This window comes from Orycteropus afer, unplaced genomic scaffold, assembly GCF_000298275.1.
Source record: "Orycteropus afer afer isolate SDZICR_OR568_19922 unplaced genomic scaffold, OryAfe1.0 scaffold00035, whole genome shotgun sequence".
Classification (NCBI taxonomy): Eukaryota; Metazoa; Chordata; class Mammalia; order Tubulidentata; family Orycteropodidae; genus Orycteropus; species Orycteropus afer.
In genome coordinates this window covers 10,011,301-10,032,687 of record NW_006921622.1, presented here as the reverse complement: position 1 = coordinate 10,032,687, position 21,387 = coordinate 10,011,301, and the positions used below count along the sequence as shown (strand labels likewise).

Here is a 21,387-nt window from a genome sequence, read left to right as displayed (position 1 = left end):
GACAGGGGAATATGTGACCAGGGGAAGTAGGGGAAATGGCTTGTTCTTATAAGCATGGCTAAAAAAGACAGAGCCTGGGAGCCATTTTGGGGAGTTGCAGTTACTGACCACACATACTGTACAGAGCCTACTCCAGAGGAAAGTCAGGTAACTGCCAGCTCTTATTACCCTGATGCTCTAAAACACAAAGCACAACCAAAGACCATTGCAACAAACTACAGATGAGGCTCCAATGGTCTCCAGGACCTTCATCTTCTCCACAGAAGAATGGTACAGAGTTATAAACATTATTAAATTTTATTAACAAAACTTTGTACATTCTCTTTAATACATGTGGAATTTTACATCTAGGTAAAATAACAACACATTTAAAATTTACCCTTTATACAAATTGTTACAGAGTAATAATCAGTGAGTTGTAAAATAAACCACACTGAATTTTTTGTTTAAAATTATCTACAAAAGATTTGATTTTCTTTAAAATTCCCCAGAACATATAAAAATAAATTAATTTTACTTTCAATTAAATCTACCAATTAGAAATATTACAAATCAAAATATCAATGTTATCTTATGAATTTTTCACAATACAAAACGGATTCACAAAACTTTATTTACAGAAATGAGGTAAGAACTGTGCAATGTTTAACCAAGAGACATATTGCAGAATTAACATGTTCTTCCAGCTAAGTACACAGTGGAGGTCTAATTACAGCTGGGTCCTTTCCACTAATAATTCACACATTTAAGAACAATTCAATGATTACATCCCCAATTGCATAATTTATACTTTGCCAGACTATCACACCAGGAGCTTGGCTACCCAAAGCAGAAGGGCTATAATACAGGTTTTACTTGTAACTGCAGTAGTGGTGGTATGTTGTTTAAATAAAAATTATATTCTTACCAAATCCATTCACTTATCTTGTGTCTCATTAGTGGATAAACACCCAGGTAATAGCTTTGCCTGAGCTATATACAGTGGCATAGAACATTTTTTAATAAAGGCAGAACAATGGGAAAGGCTGCTGGTGCAACACTGAATATTCCTACTACTTATAAGGACTATAGTGCAAGCTCAGCTGTCTAGAGCCATTTTAACACAATGCAGGCACTTGATTAAGGCCAAACCCCACCAGCAGTTTCCAGAGTGGCCCCTGTTTCTGAAAGAAGTCTTTCACTTTGAATTAATCTGGTTCCCCCAGCAGCCTTAGAACTCACTTAACTCAAGGCTTCTTTTAAAAAAATGAGTAGGTCTTTAACACCAAACAAAAAGCATTTAGCAATAAAAAAATTACCTTTAGCAGAAGCAGACATTACCATCCTAACTTGATTACCAAAATCGGCCAAATCCCATTAGAAAGGAAACTTCTAGAATGAAGATTGCCAAGTCCCAGTTGATGACCTATTTATCTGAAATATTTAATCAGTAATACTCCAGTAAAAGAAAAGAGTTGGGAAGTTCTTTGAAATCTTTTTGAAGATAGAACACTCATAACAAGCATACCAAAACCCAAACAAAAGATCTATTTCCCAATTTATACAATAAAATCAAGCAGTTTGTAAATGGAATAAGTCTCATTTTGCTATACGTAACTCCAATTCTTAACAAAGTTGTGCATCAACTATATAATTTCTTTCAGGTTGATAAACTCATTGCATTTATAAAGTGTTTCCTTGGCAAAAATTACTTACCAAATTTTCTTTCAAAGCTCAAAAAATCTAAGTGAGGAGTAGGGGATAGGGAGTTTTATTTCAGTGCAACAACAGCAACAAGAAAATGAGTCAAAGCTTACAAGAATGTCCTTGTGGCAATTTATCTTTTGTTGTGCAGTTAGTTTCTTGTTGCATTTCTTCACAGGTATAGAAAGACGACTGCAATTGCAGGCAGATGAAGTGCTAGAGCAGCAGGACATCAATTTCCAGATGTTTCTCAAGTGTCAACTTTTTTCTTGAGCTACAGGCCCAGTTTTATCACTAAGTCTCTGCAGTTAAAACAAACAAAAAATCAGATGTATGTATAAGCTAAATCAATTTCTGGCCAACAACAGACATTAGGTCCTCTTAATTGAAATTATACCTGAGATAAAATGAGATATATACTGGTAACTCCTTTTTGTTCTACAAGCCAACATGGCTACTTTTCAGCATAATATGAAGACATGAATTTACTAGTGAATGCTTCGAAAACACTAAATTCAGCAGAGGTAGTGTGTTCATCTGAGAGGCAGAATTCCTAAGGAGTTAAGTATAGAAATCAGTCTCCAAAATTGACTTTTCCAGGGAAATACTAACGTAGCACTGTAGAAAATGATTGCCTATGCACAAGAAATCATCAGTTCTGATCCCTTATTGGTTAAATGTCCTTGGCGCTTTAACCTGTTAGAGTCTCCATTTACCAATCTATTGGGGGGGGGGGGGGAGAGACATAACCCATTATTTTAAAGATTGGAATCTTTGCCATTGCAACGTATGCCATTGTATCTAACTAGGAGCCTTGGGTGGTGCCAATAGTGCTTAAGTATGAACCCAAAAGTTGACAGTTTGAATCCACCCAGAGACATCCTCAAAGAAACACATGGAGATCTGCTTCTGAGAGGTCACAGCCTTAAAAACCCTATGGACTACACTTCTACTGTGCATACACAGGGTTGCCATGAGTTGGGTTGGCTCGACAGCTACTGGTAACTGGTAGTATCTAACAAAGACATTTGGAACATAGTAGGGCATTCAGTAAATAAGAATTCCTGGTCCTGTTTTCATCTATTAGCTAATTATTACTGTTTATTTTCATATTATTGTACTTTTTCAATTAAAAATACATTTCATAGTGCATAACTCAGGGGAAGTTAGTTCGTAATTAATTTACTTTTCTCACACAAGAAAAAACTTGAGAAACTAGGAAAAAGCAAAACAAAATGAAATTGCTAATACAGAATCCCTGAAACTCCCCGTCAGCAAAACACTGGAAAGGTAACTAGGTTTGTGATAATAACAGTATTTACAACAGACAGTCTGAAAAACAATAGGGCAAGCAAAAGGCATTAAACACTTTATGATAAACAATAATAAATCTTGAATCAGTGCTTGTTACTGAAGACAAACTAAAGTTTCTGAAGACTAAAGTACACTAAACAAAAAGTTTTCAAAGTAATGGGAAATAGCAAATATTCTTTTAACACGTTTATTTGCCAAGTCTCCCACCTCATTCTTTCCCTTCTTCCTTTTCCTGATGTCCAGTCCATTCTATATCCCAATATCCTTCCTCTAACAGGGTTCTGCCCTGAACTGGAATTTAAGGGAAACATCTATACTCCAGTAAAGTAGACCTAATTGAAGGGGAGAATTAATAAAAAGAAACAGCCTTAAAATGTGTATTATTACCAGGTATAGTATACTGTTCCTGTACCCAATTTTGATTTAACTTTTACACTAAAATTTAAATTTATTAATTTCATGTAAGTGATAACATTTCATACTTTTAACTTCCATTACATATAAGATTACAATTAATTTTCTTGAAAAAGGTAATCTGGTAGGATAATTGGATTGCTCCAAAAGTTATGTAAGCATAACTATTATAAATATAATTTTTATAAAGTACTTTGGAGCAAAATAAAATACTTCTGAAGTATATGGACTGGTTCTATAATCAAACTAATCATATAAATCATTTCAAAAAGCTATGACTTGTCTTTTGATTGGACTGTCACATACAACTTGCTAACCAAAATATATTTTTAATTTGATAATTGCTGAATTATAAAACAGTCTTCAAACATGGTATGCAAATTCAAACTTGTGCACTTAAGGGATATATAAATCGGGATATACAACATATATATAAATATACAAATTGTCTTAAGTATGAAAATATCAAGCTACTGAAACAGTTTAAGAGGAAATTATCATGTTAATAATATATTTGTTAAGCTAGAGAGATGATCATCTCTATTAAATCATTAAAATCCTTTCTATTTCATTAGATACAATAAAAAAAATATACTTACTGTTACTTTCTGACTTGTATTATCACCATGGATTGTGAGAAATGGGTTGGTGGTAGCTGTGTGAAGTGGTGGTGCCTGAGTACCTGCAAGTAGGTTGTTTATCGGTATTTGTGTTGGGCCAGGGATCTGTATCTGCTGCAGTTCAGGTTGGTGATGCTGCTGGTGGTGATGTTGCTGCATTAATTGATACAGAAGAGCCTGATGTTGTTCCTTAGAAAAAATCACGTGGGGATAAAATAAGTTCCCAGTCACAGAAGTCAGGCCTGCTTTTCCTCTTTTTTTCCCCCCTTTAATATTATATATTTAAATCTTAGTGATATACATGCTGAGAAAGAAAACTGGTATCTGGAAAAATATACTGTACACATTTAATTGACAACCATCTACTATAAAATGTCATCAGTTATATATTCAAATAGGTCAAACAAATATAAAAAAACACACTACCACTGAGTTGATTTTGACTCACAGCAACCCTACAGAACTAGAGCAGAAGTACATCACAGGGTTTCCAAGGCTGTAATCTTTATGGAAGCAGATTGCCTCATCTTTCTCCCGGGGGGGAGGGGGTGTGGATGGTGGGTTCATACCACTGAACTTCAGGTTAGCAGCCAAGCATTTAACCACTGTACCACCAGGGCTCCTTCCAAACAAATATGACACATGCATTCAAACTTGGTTATCCATGATAATCAAGGAAAACAGTAATTGAGATTAAGTCACAAGTTATCTGTATTTAATCTTGGAATACACCCTGTGGGTCAAATTCTTCCCCTAGTTCTGTTCAGACTTAAAACAACATTAAAGTTCTCATTCATGCCTAATAGAAAGGGTGCTTTCTTCATGAAATTATGAGACTATTCTTAAAACAAGCATTTATTCCATTCAACATATATTTTCTGAGTGTTTACTATGTGCCAGGCACTGCTTTAGGAGCTTGAGACACATTAATGGGAGAAAAAAAGAAAAAATCCCTGCCCTTATGCAGCCTATCATCAAGGAGGGGAAGGGAGAAATAAACAAAAATGTTAGAAGATGATAATGCTAAGGGGAAACAGGAGTGGGAGAGACAGTATGGCAGGGATGGGGTAGCCTGGTTATAATTTTAAATAGGTTGGTCATGGTAATTCTCCTTGAGAAGGTAACGTCTAGACACACATTTTATAGGAGATTAGGGAATGAGTTGTGTATGTGTATGACAGATGGAAGAGCCAGTGCAAAGGCCCAATGGAGCATATCCTGTATGATCTAGAAAAAGCAAGGAGACCAGTGGTGCTGGAGTAGAGTAAGCAAGTTTGGAGGTCAGAGAAGAATGTAGGGCTCATAGGGGCAGGCCATGAATACCCTGGCTTTGGTATTGCCGTTGTTAGGTGTCACTGAGCTGATTTAGACTCCTACCAACACTATGTGACAAAGTAGAACTGCCCCCATAGGATTTTCTAAGTTGTAATCTTTACAGAAGCAGATCGCTAGGCCTTTCCCCTACGGAGCCACTGGGTAAGTTGGAACCACCAGCCTTTCAGTTAGTAGCTAAATGCTTAACTGTTAGCCACCAAGGTCCCTTACCTTGGCTTTACTCAAAGTAAAAGAGGAAGCTATGAGGGATGACTGCAAGGTTTTTGTGGCTTGAGCAGCTGCAAGGATGAAGATGCCATCAACTGAGGTGAGAAAAACTATGGGTGGAGCAAGTTGGTGGAAGAAGATCAGCAGTTCAGTTGTGGACATACTATGTTGGAAATATCTCTTAAGATACCTAGTATCCAGCACGACGCTGGAGATAGGAACTGAAACAGAGGAGACTGGGCTGAAGATGTAAATATCATGATATAGAGGACATTTAAAGCCATGAGACTGGAAAGATCACTGAATTCTAGAGTACTCTGAAATTAAGAGATTAAAGAGAAGAGGAGGAACCAAGAAAAGAGATTAGAAAGGAATAACGAATTAGGAGGAAAACCAAGAGAATGTAGAATTCTGGAAGGTACAGAAAGAGTTTCAAAAAGGAAAGGCGTGATCAACTACGTCAAATGCTGTTGATAAGTCAAATAATATGAGGAAAGAGAAGTGATCACAGGATTTAGCTGAGAGGAGAGAGCAATAGTGTAAAGTTGGTGAGGGAGACAGAGTTAAGTTTTTCTTAAGAAGAGAAAAGCATGTATGTATACCTTATAATAAAAATCTTTCTTACTTATGTAAAGTTCTGCCTGTAAATAAACAAACTTCACCCCACCTACAATCTAAGGTCTCTGAGCAACAATTTGTGCTGAAAATTCTTAACTATGTTCTAGGAATAAGACATCTACATGTGCTATTAAAGTAAATCTTGATTTAACAAGAAGTACCCCAAAATAAATGTAATATAATACTTTATATAGGGAGCCTTGCTGGTGCCGTGGTTAAGTGCTCAGCTGCTAACCAGACGCTTGGCAGTTTGAACCCCAGCCACTCCACAGGAGAAAGATGTAGCAACCTGCTTCAATAAAGATTACAGCCTTGGAAACTCTGTAGGGCAGCTGTATTCTGTTCTATAGGGTTGCTGTTGCTGTGAGTCAGAATTGACTCTAAGCCAATGAGTTTGGGTAATACTTCACCTTAAAATGAGGTAAGAAGAAAAGATCATCATATTTTAATGTAAGCATTTACAAATTCGTACACAATCTACTACTGTAAGAACAGTGACAGTGAAAATGCTCCAGAGTCAAAAGAAGTATTTTCAACTAAAGCAAGAAAGTAGGCAAGTATGTTCTTTGAAAATATTATGAAGAGTGAAGCCCTTTCAACTTCAGATAGAGCCCAATGAAGTGGGCTAGGGAAATGGGGCTGAAGAAAAACCACAGAACAACGTTGTCTTGGTCTCACTTTATATTTATGACCTTTGCACATGTCCACATTTTTCCCAGTCAGTTCTTTCTCCCATTCTCCAAGATACCCATTTTACATTCTCTCCTCTACCTACCAACACTTCTAACAAAATCACTCTGAATTTACTTGTAATTAAGAAAATCAGACACTTTAAAAAAGAAATTTCACAATCTCCTACCAGAAAATCCCACCTGTATCTGCCTGCCTGATTACAATAGAATGCTGTTCCCAACTCTTTTCCCTTAAAAACATTGCTGTTCTACTATTCTTACTTACTTTTGTACCAGAAAATTTCTCAACAACATATATGTATGCGTCATATTAAAGACGACTAAAAACTACTGTAGTTGGAAATGACTTGATGGCACTTAGTTTTTTTTTTTTCTTCTTTATCTGCTCATTTCTACTTCTCTGCCTTTAACGGGAAAACTCTTTCAGAGAATTGCCTATACTCATCTTCACTTCCCTTCCTCCCCCCCTTTTCTTTTTTAATAAATGTGATGTATTTTATTTCCTTCTTAAGTATTTCAGTTTCCCAACTTCACAAAACTTTCTCAGGTCCTCAGATACTTTTTTAAAATCTATGAAATTAAACTGAGTATAAACTTTTCTAAATATTCCATTCCTGTACAATGTAAAAGATCACACATTTTAAATTGGACTTAGGAAGTTGTTGCTCCAAAAGTCAAACTCCCTTCAAGTTTGCAAGTATACAGAGTATCAAATTTTTAGATTCACTAATGCAAAAATATTACAATACGGTTTTGATTTACTTAAGCAACTACTTATCAATCTCCCTGGAGTTTAAAGATTTGTCTAGCTAGGGAGGCAATGACATCCAGTTTACTAAGGTTACTGCCTGAGGTTATTAACTTCAGGCAGGGTTCTACCTAGATTCAGATCCACGCCCATTATGGGATACATAAAACCTTATTTATAGTTGCTATAATGTCAACAATTCCACAATTAAAAGGGGGTGTTCATGAAATCCATTAATCATATATCCACATTATTCATATTTCCAGGGAAACTAGCAACTCCTCCCATTTTCTTTTTAAAACATTTAGTGAGGCTTTTACTTCTCTGTAACACCAAAACTGCCTTTATCAAAGACCTTCAGGTGGCCAAATCCAATGGTCAATTCTTCCTTTTCCTACCAGAAGTATTTAACACAGTTGACGCCCCCTTGAAACATTTTCTTCTCTTGCCTCTAATATTAACACTTTCCCAGTTCTCCTTTTAACTCACTGGCCACTTCTTGGTAGCCTTTACTGGATTATTTCCCACTTCCAGAGTGTCCAGGGGTCATTCCTTAGAGCTCATTCTCTAGGTGATCTCATCTAATCTCATAGCTCTAAATATCATAAATGCAGCAATGAATCCAAATTTCATCTCCAGCTGCAATCTATCCCTTGGACTCCGGACTCATACAACTGCCTAATTGATATTTCATTTGAGCACCTAAACAGACATCTCAAACTTAGTATGTCTATCTATAACGGATCTCGTTTTCTCTTCAAAACATGTTGTCTGCCCTATTCTAAATCTCAGTAAAAAGCAATACCCAATTGTTCAGAACTTTTCTAATATGTCTAAAATAGGTGTTGTTGGTTCTATCTTCAAAATACCATGTGATGTTAAGACACCAACATCTATCTGGGCTATTTAAAAAATCTTCTTGTTTCTACTTTGACCCCATTTCTCTCTTTCAACATACATAGATTATTATAGCAGCTAGACTAATCTATTAGATCTGTAAGTCATTAACATGTCACTATTCTTTTCAAAACACTCCAGTTAATTCTTCAAAATAACCCTGGAGAAAAAAAAAAAGTGGAGATAATATATGAAACACAATTAGAGTAATTAGTAAAACTAGGTGACAGAATGCTAAGTACACAGGGCTTCAATAAACTATGCTTACTAGTTTGGTATGCTTGAAAATTTCCATAATAAAAAGATTTTTAGAAAATCACCAACAGCTTTCACCATAAAAAAAATCCAAATTTCTTGCCACAAAGAAAGCAGTCTATCATAATCTTCTAGACAATGCCTACCTCTTTGACTTTATCTTCTCTGCTCTAGCCTCCCTCACTCAGCCCAGGTCCTATATACAACTGCTGTTCCCTTCTGCCTTGAATGTTCTTTATCTTCCTTCTGCCCCAAGTCAAAAAGGAATGCTCTTTCAACTTTTATTCAAGTCTGTACTCAAAAGTCATCCCCCCAGTTACTGGGCCACCCTATATAAAATGGGCCACATCCCACTGTTCATCTCTCTATCTCTTTAACCTGCTTTATTTTTTTTCTCAGTATTTATCACTACCAAAATGTATGTATTTATTAATTAGCTGTCTTTCCCATCAAAATGAAGCTTCATAAAAATACAGACTTATATCTTATTTACAACTATAACCAGAGCCTACAATAATAGTGCTGTGGTACATGTTCCAGTATTTGTGACTGAATATAGTATCTCTATTTACATCAAATGGCATGAAAACACTTTTTGGATTATTCACTCAATAATATTATTTCACAAAGGCATAATCTATACCCATATTGAATATCTATTATAAATTTGATAATTTGCTAATAAAAAGCATTTTCAAAAGAAAGAACTTACAGGTGTGAGCTGTTGAGAATTTAATAGCTGCTGAAATTGCTGTTGATGAAGAAGTATTTGTCTTTGCTGATCAGAAAGTAATCCTAGTCCTGAGGCACTGAAAAATAATTAAAATTCTTACTTTTTAATTTATACCTTTATTTTTTTTAATGTAAAATTAAAACTTTTCAACTTGATGTTTAATAAATAAGTTAAGCCTTTAAGTTAAAACATTTTTAAAATAGATGATGTACAAATTATTGCTTATTTTTCTCTCCTTTTCCATACATGGTCAGCTAAAGAAGTCCTCATTGTCAAGAAATGTTTGGATTTTCTTTATATTAAAAACCAAATGGAGCTGTTGCCTTGTGTAAATTGTGGTTAATGTCATGAGACAAGGTGTATGTGAACCGCTGTATGGAAAGTGAATTTGCTCTGTAAATTTTCACCCAAATCACAATAAAAAAAAATAAAGAACAAAATTTCCATCAAAACATGGACAAAAATATGAATGGAAAAGGTATTAAATAGGCATTAAATATACAGAAATGTGATCTACTTTACTCATAAGAGAAATGTAAATTAAAACTTCTCTGATATACAATTTATTTAAAAAAAAATGGACACTAATTAATTTTATGCAATAGAAACTTAGATGTATTTTCAATATATATAATTTAATAATTCAAGGATAATTTAACTCACACTATATAACACATATTTAAAACAAAGAAAGAATCCAAATACACTACTGATTTTATGTAACCTTTTTTAATGGTCTCAGCAGTCAGTAAAATTAAGTACCAATAAAAAACAGCCACAAGAAATAACCTGCTAGTATATACTACAAATCTATTTAAAATTATTTATTTCCCAAAAGTATGTTTAGTAACAACATGGCATTAGCCTCCCTTTATTAATGAACAAACATTCATATGAAATTCTAGTACAATGAAATAGTAAGTCTCCCTGGAAATTTAAGGTAAGTATTTAACCTTTAGCCTATATAAAAATCTTATGATTATTTTTTGATGTCTTTGCCTTTTGTATGTTTAACAGCTTATATTTCATTTTGTAAAACTCTGCTGTGATTGGAGTAGAAGTTTACAGAGCAAATTGGTTTTCCTTTTAACTGTTCAAACATGTTTTGTTTCTTGACTATTACCAAAATCTTTGATTATAAAGTTATGATCAAAGTACACAGCTGTATTTTAAGAAACCAATACAATTGGGACCTCCATATCTGAGGGTTCCACATCTGTGAATTCAACCAACCTGGATGGAAAATAATTTGGGGGTAGGGTGGAGGAATTAAGTGATCAAAACAATCCCTCAAAGGCTAAAAGGGATGAGTAAAGTGCTATTTATGTACCATTTACATTGTATTAGATATTATAGGTAATCTAGGAATCATTTAAAGTATATGGATGGATGTACACAGGTTATATGTAAATATGACACCATTTTATATAATGGACTTGAATATCCAAGGATTTGGGAATCTGTGAGGGAGTGGGTGGAGTGGGGTGTGGGTACGTTAGTGTCCTGGAACCCATTACTTGTGGATACCAAAGGACAACTATATTCAGTTGTAATCGCCATCACAGTATCACCTTTCTTCAGAATTTATGATACATGAATGCAGTATACAAGAGAAGAAAAGTAACATCTTGAAATACATACAAATCAGAGACCAAGACTGACATTTTCAGCACAGAATATATTTCTTTTAAAAAAAATTAAATCAATTTTAGTAAAATAATCAGAATTACTTAAGTAATATTACTACTACTACTAATAATAATAATAAATGACTCTGGGCATAATATGCTTAGATTTGTTTACCCCCGCTAGCGTACATCCACAAGGAACACATCAAAAATACTAATGTAAAAGAGGAAAAGCAGAAACTTTGGTACTATGGTATATTAAAACACTCAAAATATATTTACGTTTCTTACCTGTTTGTCAGTGTAGCTGGCATTGGATGTGTTGCATTAGGTGGTACAGTTGTGTGGGTGAGGGGGGCAGGGTTCTGGGATATTGTGACAGGGGTCTGAATAACCCCATTTAAAGCTCCTACAATGCCATTGATTGCCAGTTGGTTACCTGGCAAAGCTCCAATTATTCCACCCACTCCAGGCACGGCAGGAATGGTGGATGTTACAGTCTGCATTCCACTAGCTAATGCCCCTACGGTCACACCATTGACCTGCTGAACTCCACTAACTCCTGAGCCTTGCTGAGCTGGACTCTGCCCTGCAGGTGGTGGAGTAGAAAGAGCTGATGAACTGCTGGTGCTTTGTCCGCTGGAGGTTAAGTCCTAATGTAAGAGAAAACAGAAACAACTTGTAAAGAACATAGCAAAACTGATAATAATTTAAAATCATTTATGTAATATAGTATTGTTTACAGGTAAAACACAAAAATGCAAATAACCACATCAAAATTACCTGATTTAACACAGGAAGAGAATTATCAGGTAAAAAGCTGTTTCCTAGATGAGGGCTCTTACTGCTATTTAAGGAATCAGTAGTAGGAGCTAGAGTAACAAAGACAAAAAGAAACTTGTTTACTTTGTTAAATTATGTGTAAGATTAAATATTTATTACTATTTCTTTAACTTTTTATTATGATTCAAGCAAAAGTTTACTGAGCAAATTGGTTTTCCATTCAATAATTCATGCGTGTTTTGTGACACTGACTGCAATCTGCACAGTGTAACATCACTCTCCCCACTTCTTCCCTGTACTTCCCGGTTCCATTTGTCCTTCTTTCCTATCCCTTCCTGCCCTCTGTGTTCTGTATCTCTGGGCAAAATCTGCTCTTTTGATCTCATATGGCTGACTGTTCTAAGGAATTGTATCCCTCTAGTGTTAGTGTTCGACTTGACGGCACACAACAACAACAACAACAAGTGTTAGTGTTCACGTTATAGGCCTGTCTATTCATTGGCTGAAAGTTGAGCTACTGTGTTGAGTTCAGTTCCAGGTTCAAACCCACCAGCCACTGCTCAGAAGGAAGGTTGCGCCCAACCTACTTCCGTAGTGATACCACCTCGGAAACCCAAGGAGGGGTCACTATGAGTCGGTTCCGAACTCGATGGCACATAACAACACAACAACAAGGACCACAGTCTCCAGGGTTCCAACAGTCTCTATCAAGCCAACAAGCCTGGTCTTTTTTTTTCCCCACTCTATCCAGGACCTCCTACTGTGATCATTTTCAGAGAGGTCGACAGTAATATCAGAGTCAAAAAGGCTGATGTTTGCATAGTTCATTAGTCCTTTGGATTATTTTTTCTTGTCTGATTTTCTTCATTCTTCTTTACTTCAGAGACTGAAAATTGCACCTTATGTGGCTGCTTGCTAGCTTTATCCGTCACTACTCACCACAACAGATGTAGAACATTGTTTATGTTAAAAGATGTTATGCCAGTAACTCAGCTGTCCCCTGAGACTGTAGTCCTAAGCCTGCAAGCCACCTTTATTATCTGAAGGTGCTTTGTTTTGGCTAAGTTTTCATAACTTTGCCCTGATTGCTCTACTAAGTACGTTATATTTTATAGCACATACATACAGTTATATAGAACTATCCTCTGTCAATTCCACATATGGTCCTGGGTATAGTCCCATTCGCCTATCTGTTCCGCTTGCCTGTCTGCCTTGTAGACTATTGTTTGTTATTGTGGATATTGCATGATTGTGTGTGCAGTAGTATTTCCCTTTGTTGTCTATAACTCTTGTGCACCTCTCCATGCTTCTTCTGCCTTAATAATATTGTGCTGATCACACCCTTATTGTATATTGTTTTTCCCTTCACCCTCAGAAACCCAAGGAGGGGTCGCTATGAGTCGGGTCCAACTTGATGGCACATAACAACAACAATTATCTAGTTGGCAGCCCTGGTGGTGCAGTGCCTAAGGCATTTGACTGCTAAGCAGAAGGCTGGAGGTTCAAATCCACTCAGCCACTCCTTGGAAGGAAGAGTATCCCTCCCATCCCTGGTAACCATCAAAGAATGTTTCTTGCTGTATGTAAACCTTTCCTGAAAGATTTAAAGTTTATTTAAAAGTTTAGGCTGAAGCCTATTAAAAACACTTACATATTAAATCTTGCTATTCCTGAGACCAGTTTAAATAGAAAATCTGTATCTCTATTGAATATAATGTGAGCTCAGGTAGTATAATGCCCAAGGCACCTGGCTGCTAACCAGAAGCCTGCCAGTTCAAACCCACCAGCCACTCCTTGGAAGGAAGGTTGGGTAATCTACTTCCATAGTGATATCACATCGGAAACCCAAGGAGGGGTCATTATGAGTCGGGTTCCGACTCGATGGCATATAACAGCAACAACATTGAATATTATAACTTTACATCAATACAGAGATCTTTACATATATAAATGTAGTATTAAAATTACATATCAAAGAGGTTAGAGCAAATTCAAGGTGATCACTTAATAGGATTCTTCATGCCCTTCAAAAATAATCCATCATTCCCTTTCTACATATTCGTATAACTGGTGGCCAGTTATTTCTCATGTATGAGAAAAACATCAAAAGTCCATTCTATTTTCCTTAGATACATAAATATTTTCATACTTACCAGTCTGTGTTGAAAATGCATGCATTTGATGAGATGGACTAAGATTTGTTGTTATTGTTGGAAAAGGCACTGAAAGCTGTGCATTCAATAACTGAAGGCGTTCTTTTTTGGCAGTCAAGCTTTTAATCTGTTCCTCTAATCTTCGATTTTCAACTTGAAGTTGGTGTAATGACTTCAGCATTCCTAAAACTGGCAAACATTTGAAATGTTTAATAAAGACATATTTTAAGTGTCAATAACTTTACACATAAAATGCATATATAAAAGTATTTTAATAAGGGTCAATAACTTCACAAATAAATACAGACGTAGAAATCCTGTAAAGTATTTCTAAGTGATTAGGGTTTGTTCCTAAATTTATTTGTATGTAAATATAGTATACACATATTAAATAAGCCTAAAGGGAGAGTGTTTCTAGATGTTCCTTATGGAAACTTTGATGCCACATACCAAACAAACAAAAACTCACAAATAAAAGCCTACCCACCTGCTTCAGATAATTTCCACTGACGTTTTATTTTCATCAAAATAAAAATCTAATAAAAAATTCAATGTGGTTGCCATGACTTTTCATTGAAATCATATTTAAACAGAAAAGGCTCTCACCAATGAAAATCCTTTGCCACAATAAAAAGCACAAGTTTTTTCTTCATTGCTTGTTTTAATCTAATTACACCACTAGACTTCTGGTTCAGAAGCCTCCAATTCCAGAAGCTAAACATGTTGATCCACGTATCCCCCAGCAGGGAGCACTGTGTGTGCACTGCAGCCATTATTCTTTTTTCCCAGATAAAGGTACATCATCTGTAAAGAGGCTTGGTTTCTGTCCTGCCTCATCACCTCAAATACTGCCTCAATTCCTTCCACAGCTCGGACCTCCTGACTGACAAGATAGATATTGCTGTTATGCCTTGGTGACAGACACTTAAAAAATTCTATGTATTAAAAAGTTCTATTTGTTTAACATGACCTCAGGGCCTTCAAAAAACACAAGCCTACCAGTAACAGACACATATGGTCATTTCCCAAGGATTTAACTTTCATGCCTCCTCTTTAAGACCCCACAATAAAGAAACCCTTCCTGAGCCCAAATGAGATGCAGAAAGATTTAAGCTAAACCTGTCCTCCAGCTATTGTGTTTAAAGGATTATCCTGGCATGAATTTCCTTACAATTAGCATTTTTTGTCAGGGCATCATTCATGAAAATACCAACTCATGGCACTTGGCTAAAAAAAGCAAAAAGCAAACAAGTAACAACAAAAAAAAAACTTTCTAAATAAAGCAATCAAAGTTTTATCCCAAAATGATAAAAACCATGTATTTTTTCCCCCCCCAAAAAAATATATCCTTAATACAAGGCCACTTCTTCAGCTAACCATAATCTGTGATAACCCTGCTTCTTGGCATTTTTACAACTATAGCCATAATACTGAAAATGATAAAGACATTAAATATGTATATATAATACAATTTAATAAATATACATAATTTTATACATACACACACATATATGTAATTTAGCAATTATGATTATTCTGACTCCAAACTGAAAAATCAAGGGGCTAGCTGGCCATACTATTTCATATATACATACATGCACATTCTGAGGTGAGCAAATTTTCTTCAAACAACTGAGTTACGCTTTAGCTCATATGTTTTAGTGAAACTTAAAAACTAGTAAGGACAAAATACAACGAAGAAACATAAAGTACCAACATTATAATAATTATAAATAGTAATGATAACCAGCTAAGATACAAGTACTCACTGTATGTGCCAGGAAATGTTCTTTACATATTTTATGCCATTTAATGCTCAAAACAACCCAACAGTAGTACATTAGTTTCATTTTATACACAGAAGACCAGGGTACATACAAATTTAAGAAATTTGCCCACGCCCATGCTTTTGATAAAATGTTTATCATAATTTCATTGCAATTCTGGCTGAAGAATATTTTTTGCATCCATACACCTGTCTGTCCATCTATCTATGCATCTTCATCTAAAACCAAGAAAAAAGAATACTTACTGTCACTAGGAGTACCCTGTTCTAGTAAAAATTGCTGTCCTTCACTCCACTGCCTCTCCAAAAGCTGTTCTATGCTTGCTGCTACTGGAGGCAGATTTTCCAAACTGCTGTTGCCTGGCTGATCATAGCGAATCTGTAAGCTGCTTACAGGAGATCTGTTGAACACATTAATTCTAAAGTTAAAAAGGGGAAATCCTTTCAAAGAAGGTGTATTAAAATTTCTTATCTTATATTGACCTCTTTTTCCTGTACAAATTTTCTAATACAAAGCTGTCTATGCTACAAGTATTCCTCCCAAAATTGTAAAATCAAGGGGATAGTTGGTCATAGTAGGTAATTAAAAACCACTTGAAAATATAAACACAGGGTAAAAATCTCTGCAACAGGCTGTAAAAGAACACTGTAGAGCTTTAAGATAAAAGGGGAGAAAGATAAGAGTTAAGGTAACTTAAAAATATTTAGTCAGAAAGGAGTTCCACCATTCTGCCTTAATATATAAAATATCAGAATAACACTGTATAAAATTATAGCCACGCAAAAAGCTAATTACAACCAGTAAAATCTCAGTTAAATGTAAGTTTTCAAAAAAATTTATTTTCAACATTAAAGAACATTATTAAGTCCAAAGCAATTTTTAATTGGGCCTTTTATGCAAATATTTCTGAAATATCTTAGATCTGTATTTCAAACCCTTCTTAAACAAATACTACTTCTGATAATCAACCCTTCTTAAACAAATACTACTTATATGAAGATGATACATGTAATGTTCTCTCATCCATTTTTTTGTTTTAAATTAGTAAAATTTGCCATTTCTGGTCTTCAGCCTCCATAATCACATTAGTAAAGGGCTTTACAATTTCCAAGTGCTTCCATGTATCTCCAAAATAATCTACAAAGAAGTCAAAACCTGGTTTATTGGCTCTGTTTCCATATAAGGAAACAAAGATAGAGCTTTAGTGACTTGTCCAAAGATACACTGTAGGTAAATGACACAGCTGGGGCAACTGCTTGGGTTTTCTAACAACGTACCCCACTCATGTTCTTGCCAGTGCCTCAATATGCTTCTTCACAAAAATCTATGTAAGTAAGAAGTTAAACAAATGGACTTTTTATTCCATATGAAAAATAAAGGATAATATAAAGTTGAAAATACATGCCAAAAATAATTAAGTACCATTATTGTGTCAAATAGGAGCTCTGGTGGTATAATGATTAAGTGCTCAGCTGCTAACCAAAAGGTTATCAAGTTCAAACCTACCAGCTGCTCTGCTGGAGAAAGATGTGGCAATCTGTTTCCATAAAGACTACAGGCTAGGAAACCCTATGGGGTGGTTCTACCCTGTCCTATAGGGTCGCTATGAGTTGGATTCAACTCAATATCACACACCACCAGTGTGGTAACTTCACTTAGGCAATGAAAATAACTACACTAAGAAAATAGGGATGTTGAATAATTTCTGAATAGCCTTGTGTTTTAAGTTTAAAAGGGAGGCACAGAAATGCTTCTTTCACTAAACATATGAGCAAAATCTATTCACTTTCTTCTTTGAAAAGAATTAACACTATAGAAGTAATCACAATATAAAATCACAGACTAGTCTGACAATTTTATCATTGTGTACTTCAAATTCTGTTTTTCCATAGAAGGAATATTAATCTTCTGCAGAGTGCAATTAGGAAAAAACAATACTACTTTAGTTTGCCCAGGGATTATATAGGAAAAAGGCACTTACTGGGTTATATGGAGATGCTCTAGATGTTCCATTAGAAAGTAGCAAAATAAGAGGTTGTATGACTAACCTCTATAATAAATTAAGGTTTCTCTTAGTAGATACTCTTCAAATATATATGCAACACAGCAACACTGCTATTTACTGTCACAACATAAAATTTTTAATATAATTTTTCCACACTTCAAAAATGACCCTAGAACAGGCCTTTCCCTCCCTCTGCTCTCCATTCTTACCTAGTCTGTTGTGTGTGCCATTGAGCTAATTCTGACTCATGTAAGCCCGTAAAACAGAATAAAACTTCCCTATCGGGTTTCCTAACCTGTAATTTTTATGGGAGTAGATCACCAGGCCTTTTCTCCTGTTAAGTGGCTGTTAAGTTCAAATGATCGACCTTTCGGTTACCAGCCAAGCACTTAACTGCTGTGCCACCAGGACTCCTTTTACCTAGTCTAATATCATGCTTAGGAGCTCTGGTAGCATAGTGCCTAAGGCACCTGACTGCTAACCAGAACGCTTGAGGTTCAAACCCACCAGCCACTCCTCGGAAGGGAGGTTGGGCAATCTACTTCTGTAGTGATACTATCTTGGAAATCCAAGGAGGGGTCACTATGATTAGGGTCTGACTCAATGGAACATAACAACAAAAACAACAACGTCATGCTTACGGCAGTTTATAATACTAGAGGACAAAGAGAAAAACCGGAAGCAGCTGTAGAAGTTGAAAAGTGGGATAAAGTTAATTAAAAAAACAGCCATTGCCTAAAGTTCCATGCTCTTTAAAAACTGACACATTATTTCCCAATCACCACCAATCTCCCCATTGAGAACAAAAGGCTTGAGGCATGGGTTGTGCTCAAATTCAACTCTTTTGCATAACTCTAGTTAAAAAAGTATGCTGCTGACAGGAGTATAGTTCCATAACCTCATACTGTGCATATTAATGAATGGTACCTGAATTCTTTCACATAAAACTTAAAATCATTTCATAAAACAATGTTACACATTTGTTATACTCTGATTAAAACAATATGAACCAGGGATGGGAGGGGAGGGGAAGGAAAATTGCTAGCTAGGTAAGAGACACACTGATCTGGGTGAAGGGAAAGGCAGTATACGAAAAGCGAGCGACCAGCACAATTTAAAAAATAAATTAAAACAGGATTTCAGAGATCTACCACAAGAGCTACATTTAAATTAGGCACCAGGTTCAGTTTACTATCCATAAGAGAGCTAAAACTAGAACCTAAAGTTGAAACCCTGATTCTATAGCTGTAAGAGTTATTATGACTATTTAATCATGAAAAAAAACCCAAAAATCAATGTATTAATAGTTCTAACAGCTATGTATACAAATGATAAAAATAAGAGTTCAAATGGATTGGGAATATATATATATATATATATATATACATAAAGTATTCCTTTAGCTTATAAATCTAATTGTATGTTTAAATTAACATTCCAATTAATTTAGAATAATTTTTCTTGACTGTCTAGACATTCCACTTATCTACAGAATGCTTTTCATAGCTCACAAATGCACACTCTACTGATAGGAGAAGTTTCCAAATCTCAAAATGTTTCCTTTGCCTATTCTTCACAGTGTAAATAATGCTTACCTTGGTGAGAGACTTCCTCTGGGTGAGCTTCCCCTGCCAACAAGGCTGCGGCTATTGTCTCCAAGATCTTGATCTGCAGTGTAAATATTTCATAGGTGATAAAGCGATTCTCACTAGATAAGAAGTTTTAAGGGATTGCTCTGATTTTGTCTTAAAATATGCAGTTAAACCTTTGCTACTACTATCTTTGCAGTTACTATGAAAGTAGAAGATCTAGTATGTTGCTAGTTTAGAATTGCTGAACTGTGGCATGTAAGGCATTGTCCCTACATGCTTTTTTTTGTGGGTGTAGGAGGCCATAGATTATGTTGTTCTTTCATTCCTTTCAATTTTACAGCATAGAAGCGTGGTTTGCATTTGCAGTACCCTCCCCTCAGCCACTTTTAATTTCTACGGTTAAAGTAATGAATCACAGCTGTGGACACCTAATCTGTATGCTTATCACAGCAAATCTGATGCTTTGTATTTTTTAACACTTTGTATCCCAAGATAAGTCATAAAATCATAATGTATTCCATAGTGCCACACACCAAGACAAAAACTGTATTATTTTGCACCAAAGCTAAAGTTATTTATATTACACAGATCCTCACACTAAGAGTAAAATTACATATAACACTAAGTTGACAAAGAGGCTAGAATATAGAATTCTGTATATAGAAAAATACATATATATTTTTTAATTTCTTCAAACATTCCTTAGATATACTGAATATCCCTGCTTGAAAAGTAACTTATATATTCCCTACAGGTAGTTTCCTTATTCAAATCATCTACTGGCCCCTTTCAAGGCTGTCCTCCCCTTATTCTCAGTCAGGTAACCTCTCATCCTTTAAGGGTAAAGACAGACTAATCCATGCTAGACCAATTCCCTTCCCCAAAACAGACAGGACTACTTGCACATGTTAACAAATCCTTAAGAATGGAAGGAAACAAAGCAAATCCAGTGGCTCATTAAAACCTACAAGAGGCAAATGCTACAAAATGTCAACTGATAAAAATTCACAGGATTACTAAACACTGCAGAATTTCTCTAGGAGGATTTTTTTTTTTAACCAAGTTGTGTAATGCAATTTCATGAATTATGCAAATAAAGGTTTAGGCTATTCACAGGAAAGCCCAGTGTTATGGTACTTTCATTGCACAGATATGGAAACTGAAGACATCAATCACAAAAGTCACAGGAGACATTGTTGCATTCCTGCCTGCTGATGGCTCTGCTTAAACATTTACATTTCAGACAGTAACAAGAAAGCAAATTATTATTTAGCAGCACAATATACTATTCATTTCCATCAGTGATCTTTTTGATAAAAATAAACAAAAATCCTGTATGAACCACACCCCTAGACTTTTCAAATAAAATGAGCCAATCTGTGTGGTGCCGGTGGTGGAATTAAATTAAGGGAGAGGAGTAGAATTTTAGATCTTAATCATTCTTGAAAACTTACCTGTTTGGTTGTTTTCAGATTGAGATATAAGAGTTGCCACTGATGAATTTGGATTTAACCTATTGCCATACATATGAGATGGTGCCTGATTAAGAGAAGATCCAGTTAGGGTATTTGCCTAAATGTAAAGAATTATAAAGATAAATGAATTGTATTAGAAAATCTTACTTTTTTCTCCAAGTAGACTTAGTAACTACTAGCTCTTCTCCCCAACCTAAGATGAAGAGCAAAATTTGCTAACTTTCTGAAAAGTAAATTTCATTCTTGTTCTATGGTTCTAACATTTTAATTTTGGAAAAGTTACGTAATGCCAAGGAAAAGGAAAAATAAATAATTGCCACAGAGTTAACTATTTCTGCTTTTAATTTAAAAGTATCTAGTCAATACCAAAACCCAGTGGCATGGTAGCCACGTGAACACAGGACTAATTATTTAATCTTATTAAACCATTTACCAAATAAGGGCAGGT

At 35.3% G+C, this 21,387-nt stretch overlaps 1 protein-coding gene across 1 annotated transcript in view; it reads right to left on the bottom strand.

Annotated features, from left to right (window-relative positions):
• Nucleotides 1-1,940: 1,940 nt before the first annotated feature.
• Nucleotides 1,941-21,387, bottom strand: part of MLLT10 (MLLT10 histone lysine methyltransferase DOT1L cofactor) — a 480,716-nt gene continuing 461,269 nt past the window's right edge. The window contains exons 14-24 of the mRNA XM_042780339.1: nt 20,919-21,036; nt 19,468-19,540; nt 17,916-17,917; nt 16,475-16,520; nt 16,113-16,285; nt 14,081-14,269; nt 11,928-12,016; nt 11,436-11,797; nt 9,496-9,592; nt 4,011-4,220; nt 1,941-1,985 (exon numbers count right to left, since the gene is read on the bottom strand). Coding sequence (XP_042636273.1) covers nt 1,941-1,985; nt 4,011-4,220; nt 9,496-9,592; nt 11,436-11,797; nt 11,928-12,016; nt 14,081-14,269; nt 16,113-16,285; nt 16,475-16,520; nt 17,916-17,917; nt 19,468-19,540; nt 20,919-21,036 — 1,404 coding nt within the window. The remainder of the gene's footprint in view (nt 1,986-4,010; nt 4,221-9,495; nt 9,593-11,435; nt 11,798-11,927; nt 12,017-14,080; nt 14,270-16,112; nt 16,286-16,474; nt 16,521-17,915; nt 17,918-19,467; nt 19,541-20,918; nt 21,037-21,387) is intronic.